The sequence below is a fragment of the Euleptes europaea genome, chromosome 17 (genome assembly GCF_029931775.1).
Source record: "Euleptes europaea isolate rEulEur1 chromosome 17, rEulEur1.hap1, whole genome shotgun sequence".
Lineage (NCBI taxonomy): Eukaryota > Metazoa > Chordata > Lepidosauria > Squamata > Sphaerodactylidae > Euleptes > Euleptes europaea.
The window spans coordinates 23921040-23940455 of NC_079328.1; the positions used below are offsets into that span (position 1 = coordinate 23921040).

Genomic DNA, 19416 nt, shown 5'->3' on the forward strand with positions numbered 1-19416 from the left:
TCTGCTCATTATGATCACAAATCTGTTTTCCCTGTGCATTTACTAACATCGATGGAAGTATGCCTCCACAATACCCCCCCCCCAGTTTAACTTGGTTAGTGTTATTACACTGCCACCAGGGTTATTGCCTAATGCTAGTAGTGTAATGACGTAATAGTGGCAATTTCTATTTAAAAAACCCCCAACGGCATCAGATCTGTAAGAACCAAAAAGGGAATGACATGGTCCTTTTGAATGTGGAGCTTCTGCATAGTTGCCAACCTCTAGGTGTGGCTTGGAGATCCGCTGGAATTACAACTGATCTCCAGACTACAGAGATCAGTTTCTCTGGAGAAAATGGCAGCTTTGGAGGATAGACTTTATGACATTATACCCTGCTGAGTTCCCTGCCCCACTCCACCCCCAAATACCCAGGAATTTCCCAGCCTGGTGTTGGCAGCCTCACGTACAGGCTCAAACTGTTCAAGATGGACTTTCAAAATAACTGTTGAGGTGCTCCAGTTGAGAACTTGCCTCACACCTGTTTGAGCAAAGTAAGTTTGCCCGGCAATCATGTTTGTGTTAACCAGGATGGAACACTGTCACCTAGGGTTGCCAGGTCCCTCTTCACCACCGGGGGGAGGTTTTTGGGGTGGAGCCTGAGGAGGGCGGGGTTTGGGGAGGGGAGGGACTTCAATGCCATAGAGTCCAATTGCCAAAGGGGCCATTTTCTCCAGGGGAACTGATATCTATCAGCTGGAGATCAGTTGTAATAGCAGGAGATCTCCAGCTAGTATCTGGAGGTTGGCAACCCTACTGTCACCTCAGCTTGGACAGGATGTTTCTGGGTTGTGAAAAACAAACAACCCTCCCCACTCCAAAAAATAAATCCTAGTCTGGCTGAACAGTAGGGTTGCCAGGTCCCTCTTTGCCATCAACGGGAGGTTTTTGAGGCAGAGCCTGAGGAGGGCGGGGTTTGTGGAGGAGAGGGACTTCAATGTCATAGAGTCCGATTGCCAAAGCGGCCATTTTCTCCAGGGGAACTGATCTCTATTGGCTGGTAATACCAGATCTCCAGGTAGTATCTGAAGGTTGTAATAGCAGGAGATCTCCAGGTAGTACCTGGAGGCTGGCAACCTTACTGATCAGAGCAAAATTGTGTTTCCAGGATAGGTCATGATGAGTTACCCCTTCTTTCTAATAACTTTCAAATCTCTGGTAGGAACCCTCTCTGTAATCCAGACCAGTTTCTGGTGGGCTTATTCAAGAGACAGTCCTGGGGGATTCATTGTCCTATTTGAATTTCTTACAAGGAAGTAAAAAGCTTAAAAAGAAAAAAAACCAGAACAAAATGTATAAAATATCTAGTTTTATAACCGCACTGTGGCTGCTGCTCCAGCAGGGTCCCTGCGCTCTTTTATGTTTCAGTAACACAAATTTGGGATGTAAATTCGGAGTCGGAGTGAAAGCTCTTCCTAATCAAAAAATCTCCCCAACGAATATCTCCACGTTCCTTCACTTCCTTAAGGATCCAGCTCTGCAGGGTGAAGACACTGCAGGGGGCCTTGGTTCCCAACACAGAGGGACTTGATGGTACTGAGCATTTGGAAGCATTCACCAGGTATTCGTGTGCTTAAAAACTGTGACTCAGACTCTGCACGCCTGTCTGAGTCAAGCCAGTCGGGTTGCATTAAAGAACTTTCCTCCCTTCTTTTAGCCAAGATATCAAAATTGCTTTTTTAAACTGTCAAGTCACAACTAACTTAGGGCGACCCTGTAGGGCAGGGGTGTCAGACATAAGGCCCATGGGCCAGATCAGCCCCCTAGAGAGCTCTTATCCGGCCCGCAAGCCAGCCAAGGCAGCCACTCCCCACTCTAAATCTGGGCTGGCGATAGGGTTGCCAACTGCCAGGTAGTAGCAGGAGATCTCCTGCTAATTCATCTGATCTCCAGCCGATAGAGACCAGATCACCTGGAGAAAAATGGCCGCTTTGGCAATTGAACTCTATGGCATTGAAGTCCCTCCCCTCCCCAAACCCTGCCCTCTTCAGGCTCCACCCCCAAAATCTCCCACCGGTTGCAAAGAGGGACCTGGCAACCCTAGCTGGCGAGACATGGCCTGGCCTGACCAAGTGACATTTATGTCATATCTGGCCCTTGTAACAATTGAGTTTGACACCCCTGCTGTAGGGTTTTCAAGGCAAGAGACATTCGGGGGTGGTTTTCCATTGCCTGCCTCTGAGTCATGACCCTGGTATTCCTTGGAGGTCTCCCATACAAATGCTAGCCTGAGAGTCAGGGCTGAGAGTATGTGATTCACCCATGGTCATCCAACAAGCTTCCATGATGTGAGTGGGGATTCAAACCTGGGTTTCCCAGGGCCTAGTCCAACACCTTAACCACCGCACTATACTGGCTCTCCAAACTGCTTAACCTGTATCTCCCTATAGACCTTATCATGATAATTCAATTTATTTCACATGGATGTGACATTAATAGGGTTGCCAGGTCCCTCTTTGCCACCGGCGGGAGATTTTTGGGGCGGAGCCTGAGGAGGGCGGGGTTTGGGGAGGGGAAGGACTTCAATGCCATAGAGTCCAATTACCAAAGGGGCCATTTTCTCCAGGTGAACTGATCTCTATCGGCTGGAGATCAGTTGTAATAGCAGGAGATCTCCAGCTAGTACCTGGAGGTTGGTAACCCTAGTACACATGTTGCGTAGGAGCACAAGGAGTCAGTTTCAGTACCTTTATTGGCATACCAAGGGCAATCAAAAAGAGTAAACCTAGCCACTATACATCATTTTACCTCGCCTCTTAATTTCATCACCAAGAAATTTGGCCACAAGGATTCTTAAATAACTAGACACCCACTCCTGTGGCTAAGTGGCGTGCAAGGGGTTTGTGCAATCGGATATTAAATAAAATGTCAGTTCTTTGATATCACAAGCATAAAACATCGGAATTAACAATATCGGGTAACAATTGGAAAGGATTGGATCTGGTTGTTACAGCTGTCCAATTTCCCCATAAACTCCTTTCCCTTGGAGGCACTTATGCGTGGAACTCTTTCCCAAAGCACTTCTGGGATACCATTTTACGCACTTCCTCTTTCCCCAGCAAACCCTGAACAGAAAGTGTTCAATTAGACATATGCTGCTGCTATTACACGAACACAGTCTTTCTCCACATTGCCTTCCTCCAATTAAGGACTCAGAGGCCGCTAGTGACAATATCTAAAAATACACAATAAAACATCGACTAAAACACTGCAATTAACAATATTAATTTAACACCACTAAAGAACATTTGATAGTGAGATTGGTAGTGGAAAGCACTGCCAAGTCACAGCTGACTTATGGCAACTGTGCAGGGTTTTAAAGGCAGGAGATGAACAGAGGTGGTTTTATCATTGGGCGAAAATGCATGGTCGTTTTAGCCTCCTTTATTACCTGTTTCAGCCAGGATTCAGCCCGGATCAAACGCATGCAGTTTTGCCGAATGTGCGTTTGATCCTGGCTGAATCCTGGCTGAAACAAGGAATAAAGCCTGCTAAAGCGACCATGCGTTTTCGCCCATTGCCTGCCTCTGTGTAGCAACCCTGGACTTCCTTGGTGGTCTCCCATCCAAGTACAGACTAGGGCTAACCCTGCTTAGCTTCTGAGATCTGATGAGATCGGTAGGGTTGCCAGCTCTGGGTTGGGAAATACCTGGAGGTTTTTGGGGCAGAGCCTGAGGAAGGTGGGGTTTGGGGAGGGGAGGGACTTCAATGCCATAGAGTCCAATTGTCAAAGCGGCCATTTTCTTCAGGTGAACTGGTCTCTATCGGCTGGAGATCAGTAGTAATAGCAGGATTACTACGATGATTTCAGCATGTGTGGTCATAGGTAGAGGGAAAATGTCAGTTAAGGGCTCGTCTGCCACTACACAGAGGTTAAATTTCTTAACAAGTTAACTCATGATCACAAACTACTGCCAGTGCACATAGTCACTAGGGTTCCCAACTGGCTGGTGGTGCTGGGCAATTGCCCACCAACTCACCGGGCTGCCCACCGCCCCTCAGCTGGCCCGTGAGCAGAAGTAGGACAGCTGAGAGGAGGGCAGCAATCTGCACACACAGTGTGCACACAGCGTGATGGTGTCACTTCTGGGTTTACCCTGGAAGTGTCAGTGATGCTCTAGCACGCTTCTTCAAAAACTGTATGGTTTCCATAGAGTTTTTGCACAGGACGCTCTGGTGCATTCCTCCAAAAACTCTATGGTTTCCATAGAGTTTTTAGAGGAATGCACCAGAGCGTCCTGTGCAATGCCAGTGTTTCTGGGTTAAACCTGGAAGTGATGTCAGCACACTCCCCAGCACCTACCCAACAAAGCTCCCACCAGTAAGGAGGGGGGACTGGCACCCCTAATGGTCACTGTACCTATCTTGTATACTTCTGAGATAGTCCCCCCAAAATGGCCTTAAAATAACCTCCTTAGTGATGCTGTAAGAATTTCTCCATCTCTCTATGGTCTGCACCACAGAGATTAGGCAAAATTCCTAGAGTGTCACCTGGAAGTGGTTAGGATTCCCCAGACACGACTTGTTTTCCCTGCAACCACACTGCAGCTGCAGAGAATATCATTTTATATTTCGATGGGGCCCTATTTGGAGTTATTTGCCCCATTTTGGAGCTACGTGTGTACAGAATACCACATGTATTAAAATCTTGTGGCCCTTAGTGGAGTAGAATTTTGGGGTTCTTGTGGTTCAGAGTCAAAGGTCAGTTATGCATGGGTACCTTCACTCATGTTCACCCCTGCTCTGTCTTGGTTGTTCCTTGGAGTTATGCATGAGATTTCTGTCCATTAGAGATGACTTCGCTGCCTGTCCTCCCAAATCCCGGGACTTCCTGTCCCTTTATTAACTCGATTCTTCCATCTCCCCTGAGCTCAGCCTGCTTGAAATCCCCATGCATAAGGCAAAGCGGGACAAGGAAGCTTGGAGGAGAGACGTTTCTCTCACAGAAAGAACTACAGCCAATTACAAAGTGTGTCAAGAGGCGAGGATTCAAATGCTTTCTGATTCCTGGGAGTTCTTTCTGAGCAGAAGAGAGGCATTTAGAAACAAGGCTTGGGTTTCTCCCCTCCTCCCCATTCCTTTAAGTTTTGGGTTTTTAAAATGCTTTTCGACCCGGCACATGATTTTCTGTGGGGAGGGACTCCTAAGCACTACAGCCAATTACAAAGTGGCATTTCAAGGGGCTTCATATATGAGCTTGGAGACAGCTGGTGCATAGCTTCGCGAGAAGAAAGTGTGAGTCCAGCGAGCAACGAACCTCAGGTAAAACTCCCATGCATAAGCGACCAAAGATGGAATGAATTTTGGCAGATGACAGGCAGAGCCAGACCGACTACTGACAGGGTAGTCCCCTTCCTCTACCTTAGGTTAACCAGTCTGTCCTTTGGCTTAGATCCAGGCTAAATTTCCCACCAGTGGAACAGAACTTTCCTGCCTCCCCCCTCCCCCTGCAGCCCACTGATCACTGCAAAATGCTGCTCCTGGGGGAGATCCCTCCAAAGGAAAGAAATAAGGGTTGTTTTTTTTGCCGCAGTAAGGGGAAAATCGGTGGGAAGTGCCAATTTAATTTGGATCCAGCCCCTTGATTCTGCATTACAGTTTTGCTGTGCCCCCCGTGCCCACATTCCTTAAGACAAAGAGACCACCCCGAACAGTGCTGGGAGTCTTGCACAGGGGCAAATAACTGTTTGTAACCATTAAAAATAAAAAACCCTGATGGGCAGGAAGCTGCATCTAAATTTATTTGCTACTTTAAAGGCGACATTTGATATTCCCCGAGACTACATAGATTAAACTAAAGATTTATGTTAATGCCAAGGATTAAAAGAATTTTAATAGTGTGCATAAAGATGTAAATGTGCTGTGTTTTCGTTTTTTCCTGCAGACGAATGTGCCATAAGGGAGCTTTAGATGGAAGAGAATGTATTCATATCCTGCGAATTGTAACATCTGGCTTAATTTTGCACTCGTGTGTTCATTAAATATTAGTTGCTTTCGATGGGTGCATCCTTGAAATCACACTTTACTATGGAAAGATCCCCCCCTTCAGTATTCCCAGAAGGCAACTGGAAACAGTTCCATAAAAACTGCCTTTTACGAACCATATTTCCGCAGAACCCTGATTGTCTGACTTATTAGGGAGGCTATCACTGAGAACTTTACACACACCTCCCCTCCTTTTCTTCCATCACCGAGCAACGCAAACATCCATTGACATCATATTGAAAAATTCTGTGCTTTATTAGGAGCCCTGCCATTAGATGTAGAAATATACCAAATGTAGAAATCATAGTCAAAAAATTACGATGGGATGGAGACAGTTAAGTTGTGCATGTAAATACCACTAATTGCAAGTTATAGTCTAGCTTCTTCTTCTTTTATTTAAACGCTGCAGCTGCAAGGACCTCTGCGGTGGATCCTTTAAAAATGCCGAGCATATATCACAAACAGGCACGGACAATCAACGCTTCTTTTCCATAGACTTTGCAGGCCTAAGAATAGATGGAAAGTGACATTTTTGTTGATTTTTTTGTTTTGTTTTTTTAAATGAGGTTTCTCTCTGTCTCTTTCTCTTTCTTTTTCACAATCTGCTACAGCATTCGTGGACATCACAGATAATCCTTGAAAAATATGGAGGTAAGGCTGCTTCCAAAGAGCCCTGTGGTGCAGAGCGGTAAGCTGCAGTACTGCAGTCCAAGCTCTGCTCACGACCTGAGTTCGATCCCGACGGAAGTCGGTTTCAGGTAGCCAGCTCGAGGTTGACTCAGCCTTCCATCCTTCCGAGGTCGGTGAAATGAGTACCCAGCTTGCTGGCAGTAAAGGGATGATGACTGGGGAAGGCACTGGCAAACCACCCCATAAACAAAGTCTGCCTAGGAAATGTCGGGATGTGATGTCACCCCATGGGCCAGGAATGACTCGGTGCTTGCACAGGGGATCTTTACCTTTACCTTAAGGTTGTTTCCACTACAGCAACCCAATAATGTAACCTCCCCCCGCCCCAGTTTTATTCCTGTCACACCACCTTGTGGGAGCAGAGCAGTAGAGATGGGAGGTTGTCTGCTGCAATAGGCAACTTGGTATGTTGACATGAACCTAAGAACATAAGAAAGGCCATGCTGGATCAGACCAAGACCCATCAAGTCCAGCAGACTGTTTACACAGTGGCCAACCAGATGCCTCTAAGAAACCCACAAATGACTGCAGCAACATTACCCTGCCTGTGTTCCAAAGCACATAATAGGCATGCGCTGATCCTGGAGAGAATAGGTGTGCATCATGACTAGTACCCATTTTAATTAGTAGCCATGAATAGCCCTCTCCTCCATGAACATGTCCACTCCCCTTTTAAAGCCTTCCAAGTTGGCAGCCACCACCACATCTTGGGGTAGAGAGTTCCACAATTCAAATAAATTTAACAATTTAACATGGGGCAACTACAAAAGGGAGGTCCTCGACCCACGCAATCTTCTGTGAACCCTTGTGGGGTTTTCTGAAGCACCTCTTGCTCCAGTGGGGTGGAGAAAAGCCAGGATTGGCTCTTTGCTTTGGGTAAAAGATGGTTTGGGGAAAGAAGGAAGTGGGCACTGGGAAGCAAGCTGGCAGGTGCCGTGGCATCCATGAACACCACATCAGGGATCACTGTCCTAGCTGTACCCCCCAGACAGAACCACACTTCCCAGAGCTCTCTGGAGAGAGAGAATGACTCTGTAGCTCACTGAAGCCTGCAGTGTAGATCTGCCCTTCACCGTAATTGTAAATGAGGGCAATTCACCAGGAATTTCTTTTAACACAGACTGGTATAGGAGGCTCTACTAGCAGATTGTGCTAGGGTTGCCAGGTCCCTCTTCGCCACTGGCGGGAGGTTTTTGGGGTGGAGCCTGAGGAGGGCCAGGTTTGGGGAGAGCAGGGACTTCAATGCCATAGAGTCCAATTGCCAAACTGGCCATTTTCTCCAGGTGAACTGATCTCTATCTGCTGGAGATCCATTGTAATAGCAGGAGAGCTCCAGCTAGTACCTGGAGATTGGCAACCCTAGATTGTGCCCAGCAGTTCTCCCCCTTTTAGTAGAGGTCTCCAAAAGGTTTGGAGTAGTTAAACATCAGATAATCCATATAATAGAAATCATAGCTGCGTTGCCTTTGAGCAGGGGAAAGCTGTGTGAAATATTGATGCATAATTTGTGTGGTTGTCCGCTCTTCGTCAGAATGTCTGTCTTTAAACCTAGGGAAAGTCAAATTTTGCGGAGCGTTAATTAAATGCAGGAAGAAATTGGCATCTTCTTCCATGGTTTCAAATTTGCCTATAAAATCATAGTCTATCAGACACGGGCTGCAGAGCCTGTTGATGTGATCCCAGTGGATGTCCATCCCCACGGGCCGGTGCACATCTAGAAGGTACTGAATGAACTCTTTAAATGTCACCCCAGAACCTGTCCTCAGTGCTTCTTTCGTGGCATTGACTCGATACCTCGAAATAATGGGTCTGCCAAAAACAGGGTGGTAATAATTGTTGGGGTGCTCAAACTTGTCTCGAAACGCAGAAACCAACTTTTCGAAAGGTTCGCGGACGAAGAGCATTTTTGTGTACGTGTTGAGCCTGTAGTTGATCCCCTTGCGGTCAAACCCATCCAACCTTTTTAAGTAATTCCCATAATGCACTGTGTTGTGTTGAATAACCCTGGTGGAGGAGGCCAGCCCATTAAGAACCATGAGCACCCTCTTCCAGTTGGAGCAACCAGCTTTGGGAACTTCACAGTAGAGAATTCGGTATTTATCTTCAACGAATATCCTGGAAACATGATATGGTGTGATTATATGTTTGCTGTTGCTCTTATATTTGGCACACGTCTCTCTCATGATTCGCTTTCTCTCCCTTTGGGTCTCATACAGGCTTTTCCATTTGACGTCGCTTCTATCCTCCAGTTTCAGAATGGACAGGTTGGGGAAAGAGCCGTTTATGGCAATCAGGACGGGGCTCTTCTTGATGACAAATCTCCTCTTTCGCTTATGAGTCCTAGCAGAATTGGCTCCCGTGCCTTTTCTCTGACGGTCTTTAATGACAAACAGCATGTTTGGCTTGATATCTGTGCTTTGACGCTCAGTCGGTCCACTTGGAAATGGGTGTAGCGAAGCCCTCTGGTTCACAATAGGGAATTCAGCCGCTGCGTTCCCCTGTGTTTTCCCATCCTGATTGTTGCTGGGCGCACAGTCCTAATGGGGAAAAAGGCCCAAGAAATTGCTAAATGAGAGAGTATTCATCACTGTGGACAGCTTGTTCATTTTAATGGGGCAAGCTATTTGTACGGTTTTAGTTCCACTTAACGACGGAAAGAAAATGCATTGTCTTACAGGGGGCTTTGGTACCACTGTAATGATTTCCCACCCTTTTCTGTTTTTGTATTTATTGCTCTTCACACAAGCATCAATTCCCGAGATAAACCAGAAAGGCTCAGTGTGTAAGCTGGTCTAATTGTGTGGTCATAGTTTATGTGAAATTGTTGGAAAAAATTCATCTTGGGGTGTGTACAGGGGTGTCTCTTCACACATATGTTTCTCAAGGTACGGTTTAACACTGATGGCATGTGGAAATGAAAAGAAATACTGAAGAGGATACTTTATCTGCCAGGCAGGTTTGTTTCTTTTTGGATTGCTGCCAATTTTTTGCTTAATGTGCCACTCTAGGGAGAATTTGGGAGGTTTCTGCTTAGAAGAAGAAGAAGAGTTGGTTTTTATATGCCGACTTTCTCTACCACTTAAGGAAGAATCAAACCGGCTTACAATCACCTTCCCTTCCCTTCCCCACAACAGACACCCTGTGAGGTAGGTGAGGCTGAGAGAGCTCAAAGAGGGCTGCGACTAGCCCAAGGTCACCCAGCTGGCTTCATTTGTAGGAGAGGGGAAACAAATCCAGTTTACCAGATTAGCCTCTGCCGCTCATGTGGAGGAGTGGGGAATCAAACCCGGTTCTCCAGATCAGAGTCCACCGCTCCAAACCACCACTCTTAACTACACCACACTGGCTCTTAAACATCCAAGGAATGTCAAGAGAAGCAACACAAATTTCAGCCAAGCTGGGCCAACTAGTTTATGACCTTATGGCTTTGACTGTGTGTTGGATGCTGCAGAGAAGTGACCCCCTTCTCCCCCCCCCCCCACTGAGAAAGGCTGTGCATGTACAGCTCTCACTGGAAAATCACCATGAACACTCTTGTATGATGCCATGGGAAACCACAGGTCATGCAGGGCTCTGGGTCATGACACACATATTCAGATCTTCCTGATTAGTTCCCCTCATATCCTGATTGCAGACTTGGGGTAATGACTTGGCTTCCTCATGGTGGAAATTTGCACATACCATCATGGGTTGGATCCCACATATCTGTTCTGCTAATAGCCATGCTCATCTCCTTCTGATACAAGAAGTTCTTCTGCTGGAGGCTTCTTCTCCAAAGCAAAGTGCACCATTAGCAGAATGGATCTGCAGGATCCAACCCGTTGGATTTGGTTTTCTTGGAAGCCCTCACTCTGCTATGACTTCATCTCCTGCTTTTTCATGTATTTCCAGTTTAATGCTACAATGCTGAACTTGGGAACCATTTCCCAAGCATCACTGGTCATGATGCATGCCTATTCTCTCCAGGATCAGAGGAGCATGCCTGTTATATTAGGTGCTGTGGAACACAGGCAGGACGGTGCTGCTGCTGCAGTCATCTTGCTTGGGGGCTTCCTAGAGGCACCTGGTTGGCCACTGTGTGAACAGACTGCTGGACTTGATGGGCCTTGGCCTGATCCAGCAGGGCTTTTCTTATATATTATATCTTATATCTTCCTGTCCCTAGAGGCCCTCTGTAAAATTAGAGACCAGCCAGTGTTATCAATTTGTCACACAGGGTTGGATCCAACCAGCTTTTCTGCTGGGAAACACCACCGAGAAGGGCTATGCCAGGGACCATGGGACCTCTGTGGACAAAAGCCACATGGGATGGGGGTTATAGTAGCAAGGGGAATTGGGTGGGATTCATTGGGAAAACTGGATCCAACCAAGAGAATTCAAGCTCAGCCTGCCCAAAAGCAGGCTTCCATGCAGATAAATACACCACTAGTGCTCCATGCTAAGCAGAGACCTGGAAGTGAATTTTCCCTGACAATTTAAAAACCCTTAACTGTTCCCAGTCATTTCGAAGTCTCAGGACTACTAGCGGCTCAGGGCCACTAGGTGGTGCAGTTCTACCAGGCTTTCTCATGCCAGTAAGGCTGGATGACTTTTACAAGGGTTTCTAAAGAAATTGGTGAGAATTAATGCAAAATGTGGATATGCAAAATATTTTACAAGCAAAGCGTGTTAGATTTAGGCAGCCCTAACAAACTACTAGAAGCTGAATTTTGACAGTATAACAAATTGGGAGAATTTAATAAACGCATTTGTATTCTGGGGAATCACGACGGGTCCTTCCTTCTCCAAGCATCTCTGCTCATCTAGCCGCTTGCTTCTTCCTTCAGCTGCAGCCTGTTCTCTCCTTCTTGGCCTTGAAAACCTAAGTCACAGTGTACAACTTCCCAAAGACCCTTTTAACTTACTTTTTTGGGTTGCTGAGATTCCATGTTATATCTTAGTCCTAAGGAAAGAAAGAAGAAAGAAAGTCATTGTCTTGTTGCATTGGGGTGTCCCTCTGCAGCCGCTGAGGCCAACCCACACAGACTCTTTAATCGTTTGCAGTTTTGAGGGCCATAGTTGGTAGAAAGGCAGCATACAAATGTTTAAAATAAATAACAAGCATGATATTCCTCAATTTAGAAGAAGGTGTGGCAGTGGTCAATATTTATCTAATTCCATGGAATTCAAAACGTTTGCTTTGGTTGCTGGAACAAAGCAAAATATTATCAAACTTCAAATGGGCAGGACAATAGGCTCATTCTGCTCTGAAATTCAATCAGTTCCTTTTGGTTTTCTGCAAGCCAGCTTTTCCCCAACGGGTTCGTAATGGACACCTGCTTCGAAATAAATGCATCCCCTCTCCAACCATGGCTGATTCTGTGTTTGTGGCCCATGAGGGGTTGACATAGAAACTTGTTCTTACTAGAGCAGGTGTAGCATAGAGACACAGGATCAAATAGAACTGACCCCCCCTCCGCCCCCCCGGATCTCAGCCACCACTTGGTAGGCGGGAAATGAAGGAAAGAATGCTATCACATTGACAGTGTGACATTTCTGGGGCAAACCTTGAAGTGGCATCCCATCATTCTAGGATTCAATGGAAACTCTATGGCAAAACCACAGAGATCCTGCTGAATCCTAGAGTGGTATGATATCCCTTTCAGTTCGCCCTGGAAATGACATAACACGGTTGATGTGATGGTGCCCCCAGGTCCCTGCCCTCTCAATTTCATCCCTCAGCCTCAGTAGGACCAAACCACACATTATGCAGGAGATCTGTAACCTGACAAATTATTTAATGTTAAAAAGCAGCTGTGTATGTGTGTGGAGGTTAGGCTTTGGATTAAATGCTGTTTCTCTCAGGACTCATTTGGTGAACCTAGGGTGCCAGAGTAGGTGCCAGTTTGAGGAACATCAGAAAGCCCTCTGGTAGCGCTTCTCTCCCCCCCCCTTCCTCTTCTCTGGGCTATTCAGCCAGCCTTGCTCTTGTTCTGCCAAGATGGCTCTCTCATGTGCAGCTTTGTGCCCAGTGGGGCTGGCAGAAACACAGGAGGGGGGGGAGGAAGGCAGGGAAGGCTGCTGTGCCAAGCTTCACTTGCCCAAAGCAGCCATTTTCTCTGGGGGAACTGATCTCTGTAGCCTGGAGATCAGTTGTAATTCAAGGAGATCTCCAGGCCCCACCTGGAGCTTGGCAAGCAGACTTTCCATTTCCCCCCTGAGGTGGGGGATCCTATGTCGCTGGTTCCCATTCCCTGCTGCCACTCTTATGGCCAGCAGGAGAAAATGGTGAACAACAACTGCTGTTGAGTGATGGAATGATGTCACTTGGGGAAAACCCAGAAATTAAGTCAATACACTCTAGGAATTGCTGGAATTTCTATAGTTTCACCATAGACATTCCAGCAATTCCTAGAGAGGAGTGATGTCATTTCTGGGGAACACCCAGAAGTGAAATCTCACCATCACCTGATGGTGCCCACCGCTCTTAATCATTCCACCACACTGGCTCTATCATGATAATACTGGCTGACTTGCAGGGCTGTTGTAAAGATTCCTGAGGCAATATTGGTAGGGATTCACTGCTCATGTTGCTGTTCCCTTTGGGTTTCAGAATACCAGCAACAGCCGGGGTGGGGGGTGGGTAGGCTTGCCAGGCCCCATAGCTCCACCGGCGGGAGCTTTGCAAGGCTGCGGCCGGGGTGTGAGATGTGCGTGAGCACCTGGCGTGGCACAAGCACACACCCCGCTTGACATGCCTATGTCACTCTATGGATTTTACCCGCCACCATTGGGCACTTGGCAACCCTCGGGGTGGGGGAGAGACAGCATGTCAGAGAAGATCCCGGGAGACGGGGGTTTAAGCCCCCAGACAGCCATGAAGCCTTCTGGGTGACCTGGGGCCTGTCCCTCTTTCTCATCTTACTCTAATGAATAAGGTTGTTGCGAGGACAGAAGCAAGAGAGAAAGGTGTGCGTAAGCTGCACTGAGCTCCTTAGACAAAGGGCAGGATGAAGATTACAGACAGGGAGACACATCCAAGAGACTGCTCAGCATCTTGGTGCAACAGTTTTGGGGCCACTGAACAGCCAAGTGTTTGAGCATCCTGAGTGGGGCTTGTGGAAACCTGGAAATGCTGTACCCTCAGCATTATTAAACGGAAGATATAGAAATGTACCATATTCTGACAGACTTTACCCATGCAGTTTAAAGACAATTGACCCATTGTCTCATAAAATGATGGAATGCCCCCTCTTTAAACACCACTGAGATAAATGGATCACCCCCATATTGGCGAGAATTCCTGCCCCCCCAACAAGAAACAAAATAGTCCCCTTTTTGCTGATTGATAGAGATTCAAATATAACATTGTGCGTGCGTGTAAAGTGCCTTCAAGTCGCAGCCGACTTATGGTGACCCCTTTTGGGGTTTTCATGGCAAGAGACTAACAGAGGTGGTTTGCCAGTGCCTTCCTCTGCACAGCAACCCTGGTCTTCCTTGGTGGTCTCTCATCCAAATACTAACCAGGGCTGACCCTGCTTGGCTTCTGAGATCTGACAAGATCAGGCTAGCCTGGGCCATTGGCCGTGGCCAAATATCTCCTGGTCTGATGCTCAAAGTCCCGGGAACCTCCCTGTTTGGATTGCACAGGTCTGACGTCCAAATCCGATCACTCTAGAGAAGCCGCTACCTGGAACTCATTACCCATGTGTTTGGAATTGTTCAGCTAAATAATATCGCCCCGAATAGAAAGCGAACATCATTGCTCCGTGTAAATGCCCGGCGACGGCATCTCACCAAGCACTGCTCTGCCACACCTTTGGCTTCGGCGGCGGTTCGTCTCTCGCAACGCCGAGGCGCACACCGCTAACAATGCCAAGGTCCCTTATTTTCCGCTGGAAACAAACGTAGCGGGGAGGCAGAGAGAGAAAGAGAGGTGGACGCGGCTGAGAAGCTCTCGCGGATTATGCAATGCGGCCAAGCTGCTTTATGCATCTCCTCGGCGCGGGGACAAAACACTTGTCACTGTCAGGGCTGCCGGAGAAAGCTTCACTTTAATTAATGGGCCTTTGCAATCTGCAGACTTTTGACAAGGAGAACTGCAGGTCAGCGCACTGTTACACACAGCGTGGCACTCCGTTGACAGCGGTGCTGGAGTATAGTTCAGTCCCATCAGATTACTTTTTAATTGAAGGCTCCTTATTTTCGGCTTCTCCGGAGTAAGGTTTGTGTGAGACACCCACCCGTTTCTCCCTCTGAAGTCATTTGTGTTGGGTTGGAGGGAAGTGGCCACAAATCAGGAGACTGAAACTGAGTTCAGCCATGTCTAGGGCTGTCGTTAAGATCCTCGTTAAGATCTAAGAGAACTGTGACTAGCATAAGGTCACCCAGCTGCCTTCATGTGGAGGAGTGGGGAAACCAACCCAGTTCACCAGATTAGCCTCTGCCGCTCATGTGGAGGAGTGGGGAATCAAACCCAGTTCTCCAGATTAGAGTCCACCGCTCCAAACCACCGCTCTTAACCACTACACCATACTGGAGATCTCCTGCTATTACAACTGTTCTCCAGCTGATGGAGATCAGTTCACCTGGAGAAAATGGCCGCTTTGGCAATTGACACTATGGTATTGAAGTCCTACTTCTCCTCAAACCCTGCCCTTCTCAGGCTCTGCCCAAAAAATCTCCAGATATTTCCCAACCCGGAGCTGGCAACCCTACCCTACATCCCCTGTAGGGTTGCCAGGTCCCTCTTCGCTACCAGTGGGAGGTTTTTGGGTACTATAAATCTGGGTTGTATCCAAAATGGAAAAAAAATAGACCAGTGATTGTGTCTCAAATGATACATCGCTCAGAATGTCACCCTCTCAAGATACCTGGTCGTTGTTTACAACTTAGTGCATGTTTCCCCACTAGGGTTGCCAACCTCCAGGTACTAGCTGGAGATCTCTTGCTCTTACAACTGATCTCCAGCCGATAGAGATCTGGAGAAAATGGCCGCTTTGGCAATTGGACTCTATGGCATTGAAGTCCGTCCCCCTCCCCAACCCTGTTCTCCTTAGGGACCTGACAACCTTATTCCCCACCATTGCTGGTATCAGCCACTGATGAGAAGGGGCAGGGAGGAAAATATGCACCGGGTCACAATGTCATGGGATTAATAAAGTTGTGCCATATATTCCAGAGGCAGAGCAAGACACGCAGCTGCCAGTCTGGGTGGCAGTCATACGTTTCAGATAATGTATAGCCTGAGGTCTCCAAGCTGTTCCGTGCTGAAAGAAAAGGTGTCAGTGATATTCACAGTTTTCCTGCCACCAACGTTTTCTAAAGATGGCTTCTTCACAGAGGTTTATTTTATTTTATTGTTGCCCACACGTTTTGTACTTCCAATTATTAAACAGGGCAAAGAAATTCCATTAGCTGGAGAGACTAATAAGTGCACCAATACGACACAAGTGGCAGAAACAAGAACCAGGAGGATGCAGCGTGAATGGAAGGGAGCTGGAGAAGTTGATTGCTAATCACTTGAGCGGCCCTTCAGACACCGGGCTTGGCGGAGACGGCATCTTTAACCCTTGATTACTGACTCGCACATGCTTGGATCTGCAACATCAGGGTCGGAGGAGAAAACTGCAGCTGAATGTTGTGAACTACACTGGGGTAATTACACTAAAGAAATCGACTGGAGTGGCCAAAATCCTTGCTTTAACATGACAGTTATGCTTTATGCTTCTTTGGCATAATAACCTGCCTTCCACGTTTTCGGATGGGTTATATATAGGGCTGCCAACCTCCAGGTGGTGGAAACAAATAAGACACCTCTATACACCTATCTTAAGATGAGAAATTCAGTATAGGAATAGCTGTAACTAATGCCAACAGTTTTGAGGCTATATATTTACAGTATGTGGTAATATACCCACCAGCATCACATATTACCAACAACACATGTATTTATTTCTTTTACACATAGAATTTATGAACAAAGACGCATTCTCAGCACTTCCTATAAAAGGTAAGTATAATAGTATTGCATCATAATCAATTTGTCCTTTATGATGTATTTCTTTTTCTTTTGCAGCAGCTGATTAGTTGAAGGAGAAAACGATCGTTTCAAGGCACAGGGGCCGATTCTTCTTCAGTTCTTCAATCATACGTCCTATGCAATTTATTTCTCATCATCCAAAGTTTCAGGTTTCAATTGAATAACCATTTATGGATATGATGTACAATAAGTCCCCACACGGGGTAAGTAACAGGAATCAGTCCACTCTGGTAACGATCCCAATGGCGTTGGGATCGTTACCAGAGTGGACTGATTCCTGTTACTTACCCCGTGTGGGGACTTATTGTACATCATATCCATAAATGGTTATTCAATTGAAACCTGAAACTTTGGATGATGAGAAATAAATTGCATAGGACGTATGATTGAAGAACTGAAGAAGAATCGGCCCCTGTGCCTTGAAACGATCGTTTTCTCCTTCAACTAATCAGCTGCTGCAAAAGAAAAAGAAATACATCATAAAGGACAAATTGATTATGATGCAATACTATTATACTTACCTTTTATAGGAAGTGCTGAGAATGCGTCTTTGTTCATAAATTCTATGTGTAAAAGAAATAAATACATGTGTTGTTGGTAATATGTGATGCTGGTGGGTATATTACCACATACTGTAAATATATAGCCTCAAAACTGTTGGCATTAGTTACAGCTATTCCTATACTGAACCTCCAGGTGGTGGCAGAAGATCTCCTGCTATTACAACTGATCTCCAGCCGATAGAGATCAGTTCCCCTGGAGAAAATGGCTGCTTTGGCAATTGGACTCTATGGCATGGAAGTCCCTCCCTTCTCAAACCCTGCCCTCCTTAGGCTCCTCCCCAAAAACCTCCCGCCGATGGTGAAGAGGAACCTGGCAACCCTAGTTATATGACCATTAGAAGCACGTAAATGCATATGTAAACAGGATGCGCTTGAAACCACCGAACACGTGCTATTTGAGTGTAATCTTTATGATCCCATTCGTACAGGCTCATTGATCCCATTATTAGTGGACTGCCCCAGACCTTTCAGAAAGCGACGTTTAGAGCTCCTCCTATCGGATACTATGGCTAACCTATCTGCAAGCATGGCCAGGTTTGCTTGGCTAGCAATTAAATTCAGGCAGAGTGTGCTTAAGAACCTACAATAGCTAAGGAAATAGAGAATGAATACTGTTTGATCCTGCAGTTTGAATACATGTTCATTCATTTATTTCCCCTTCTAGTTTTAGCCTCTGTAATTTTAGGATATTATCAAGCATTCTAATTTTACCCACATTTAGTATTTGCTTGGATATTAATTAAGAGCCCCGTGGCGCAGAGTGGTAAGCTGCAGTACTGCAGTCCAAGCTCTGCTCACGACCTGAGTTTGATCTTAATGGAAGTTGATTTCAGGTAGCTGGCTCAAGGTCGACTCAGCCTTCCATCCTGAGTACCCAGCTTGCTGGGGGTAAAGGGAAGATGACTGGGGAGGGCACTGGCAAGCCACCCCGTAAAACAAAGTCTGCCTAGTAAACGTCGGGATGTGACGTCACCCCATGGGTCAGGAATGACCCGGTGCTTGCACAGGGGACCTTTACCTTTACCGGATATTAATTAGTTATGCACTTTGATAATCTTGCCATTTTGAACCATTTTAACCATTTAATCATTTTAATAGCAAATTTATTTTGTATTTGTTTTTATCCTATGCTATGTAACTATGCAAATTTGTCTTATTTGATGGTCTATGACTGAAAATAAATTATTGATTGATTGATAATATGGCAGTGACATGCTAGACTTGGACTGGGGGAAATTTGAGGATGAAGCCAGATAGACATCCTGAGGAGTGGTTCTGAGGCATGTGTTTTCCTGGGCAGATATTAGGTATTGAAACCACGCCCAGCACACTTCGGTTGCAACAGGATTGCCACTTTCAAGGTTCTGGCAGGGACCCTCCCGCTGACGTCCCCTGTGCCCACACAGTGGAGATTGGGGTGGTGTCAATTGACATTGGGATGACCCTTCCTGTTTTGGGATAGGAAGTAATGTCATGATGCTATAGGAGTTTTCAAATTTTATGGTAAAATGGTAGCGACTGGAAGCGACATAAGGACTCTTTGGGAAGTTCCAGGTCTCTCTGTTTTACCATAGACGGGTAAAAATTCCTAGAGTGTTGGGACATCACTTCCTTTTGTGAAAGAGAAAGTGATGTCCAAGCCATCTTCACCCCCCATGAGACTTGGGGAGGGCCTGTGGCTCAGTGGTAGAGCATCTGCTTTGCCTGAAGAAGATCCCCAGTTCAATCTCCAGCATCTCCAGGTTAAAAAAAAAAGTCACAGGGAGTAGAGGATATGAAAGATCTCCAGAACCTAGAGAGCTCCTGCCAGCCACAGTAGACAAACCTGCCCTTGAGAGAGCATAGAACAAGAGCTGGACTCTGTATAAGGCAGAGAATGTTGTAAGCCACATTGGGTCCCCGATGGAGAGAAAAGTGGAAGTTAAATAAATAAATGAAACCTTTTTGTGCACATGTGAGAGCAAAAGCCCTGCAGGCCAGGCACTCTTGTCTGCTTCTTGCATTGCCAGCATGTCAGGTGGAGCTGTTCCAGGATGCAGGTTTCAGGAGGGTCGCCCTGTCAGTCTGCAGTAGAAGAGCAAGGTGCTGCTGGCCTGGAATCTTGCTCTTCCAAGATGC

At 46.5% G+C, this 19416-nt stretch overlaps 1 protein-coding gene across 1 annotated transcript in view; it reads right to left on the reverse strand.

Annotated features, from left to right (window-relative positions):
* Positions 1 to 8081: 8081 nt before the first annotated feature.
* CHST8 (carbohydrate sulfotransferase 8) overlaps positions 8082 to 19416 on the reverse strand; it is a 269314-nt gene continuing 257979 nt past the window's right edge. Inside the window, exons 2-3 of the mRNA XM_056862796.1 lie at positions 11619 to 11656; positions 8082 to 9251 (exon numbers count right to left, since the gene is read on the reverse strand). Of these exons, the coding sequence (XP_056718774.1) occupies positions 8103 to 9251; positions 11619 to 11656 (1187 nt within the window). The 3' untranslated portion in view covers positions 8082 to 8102. The remainder of the gene's footprint in view (positions 9252 to 11618; positions 11657 to 19416) is intronic.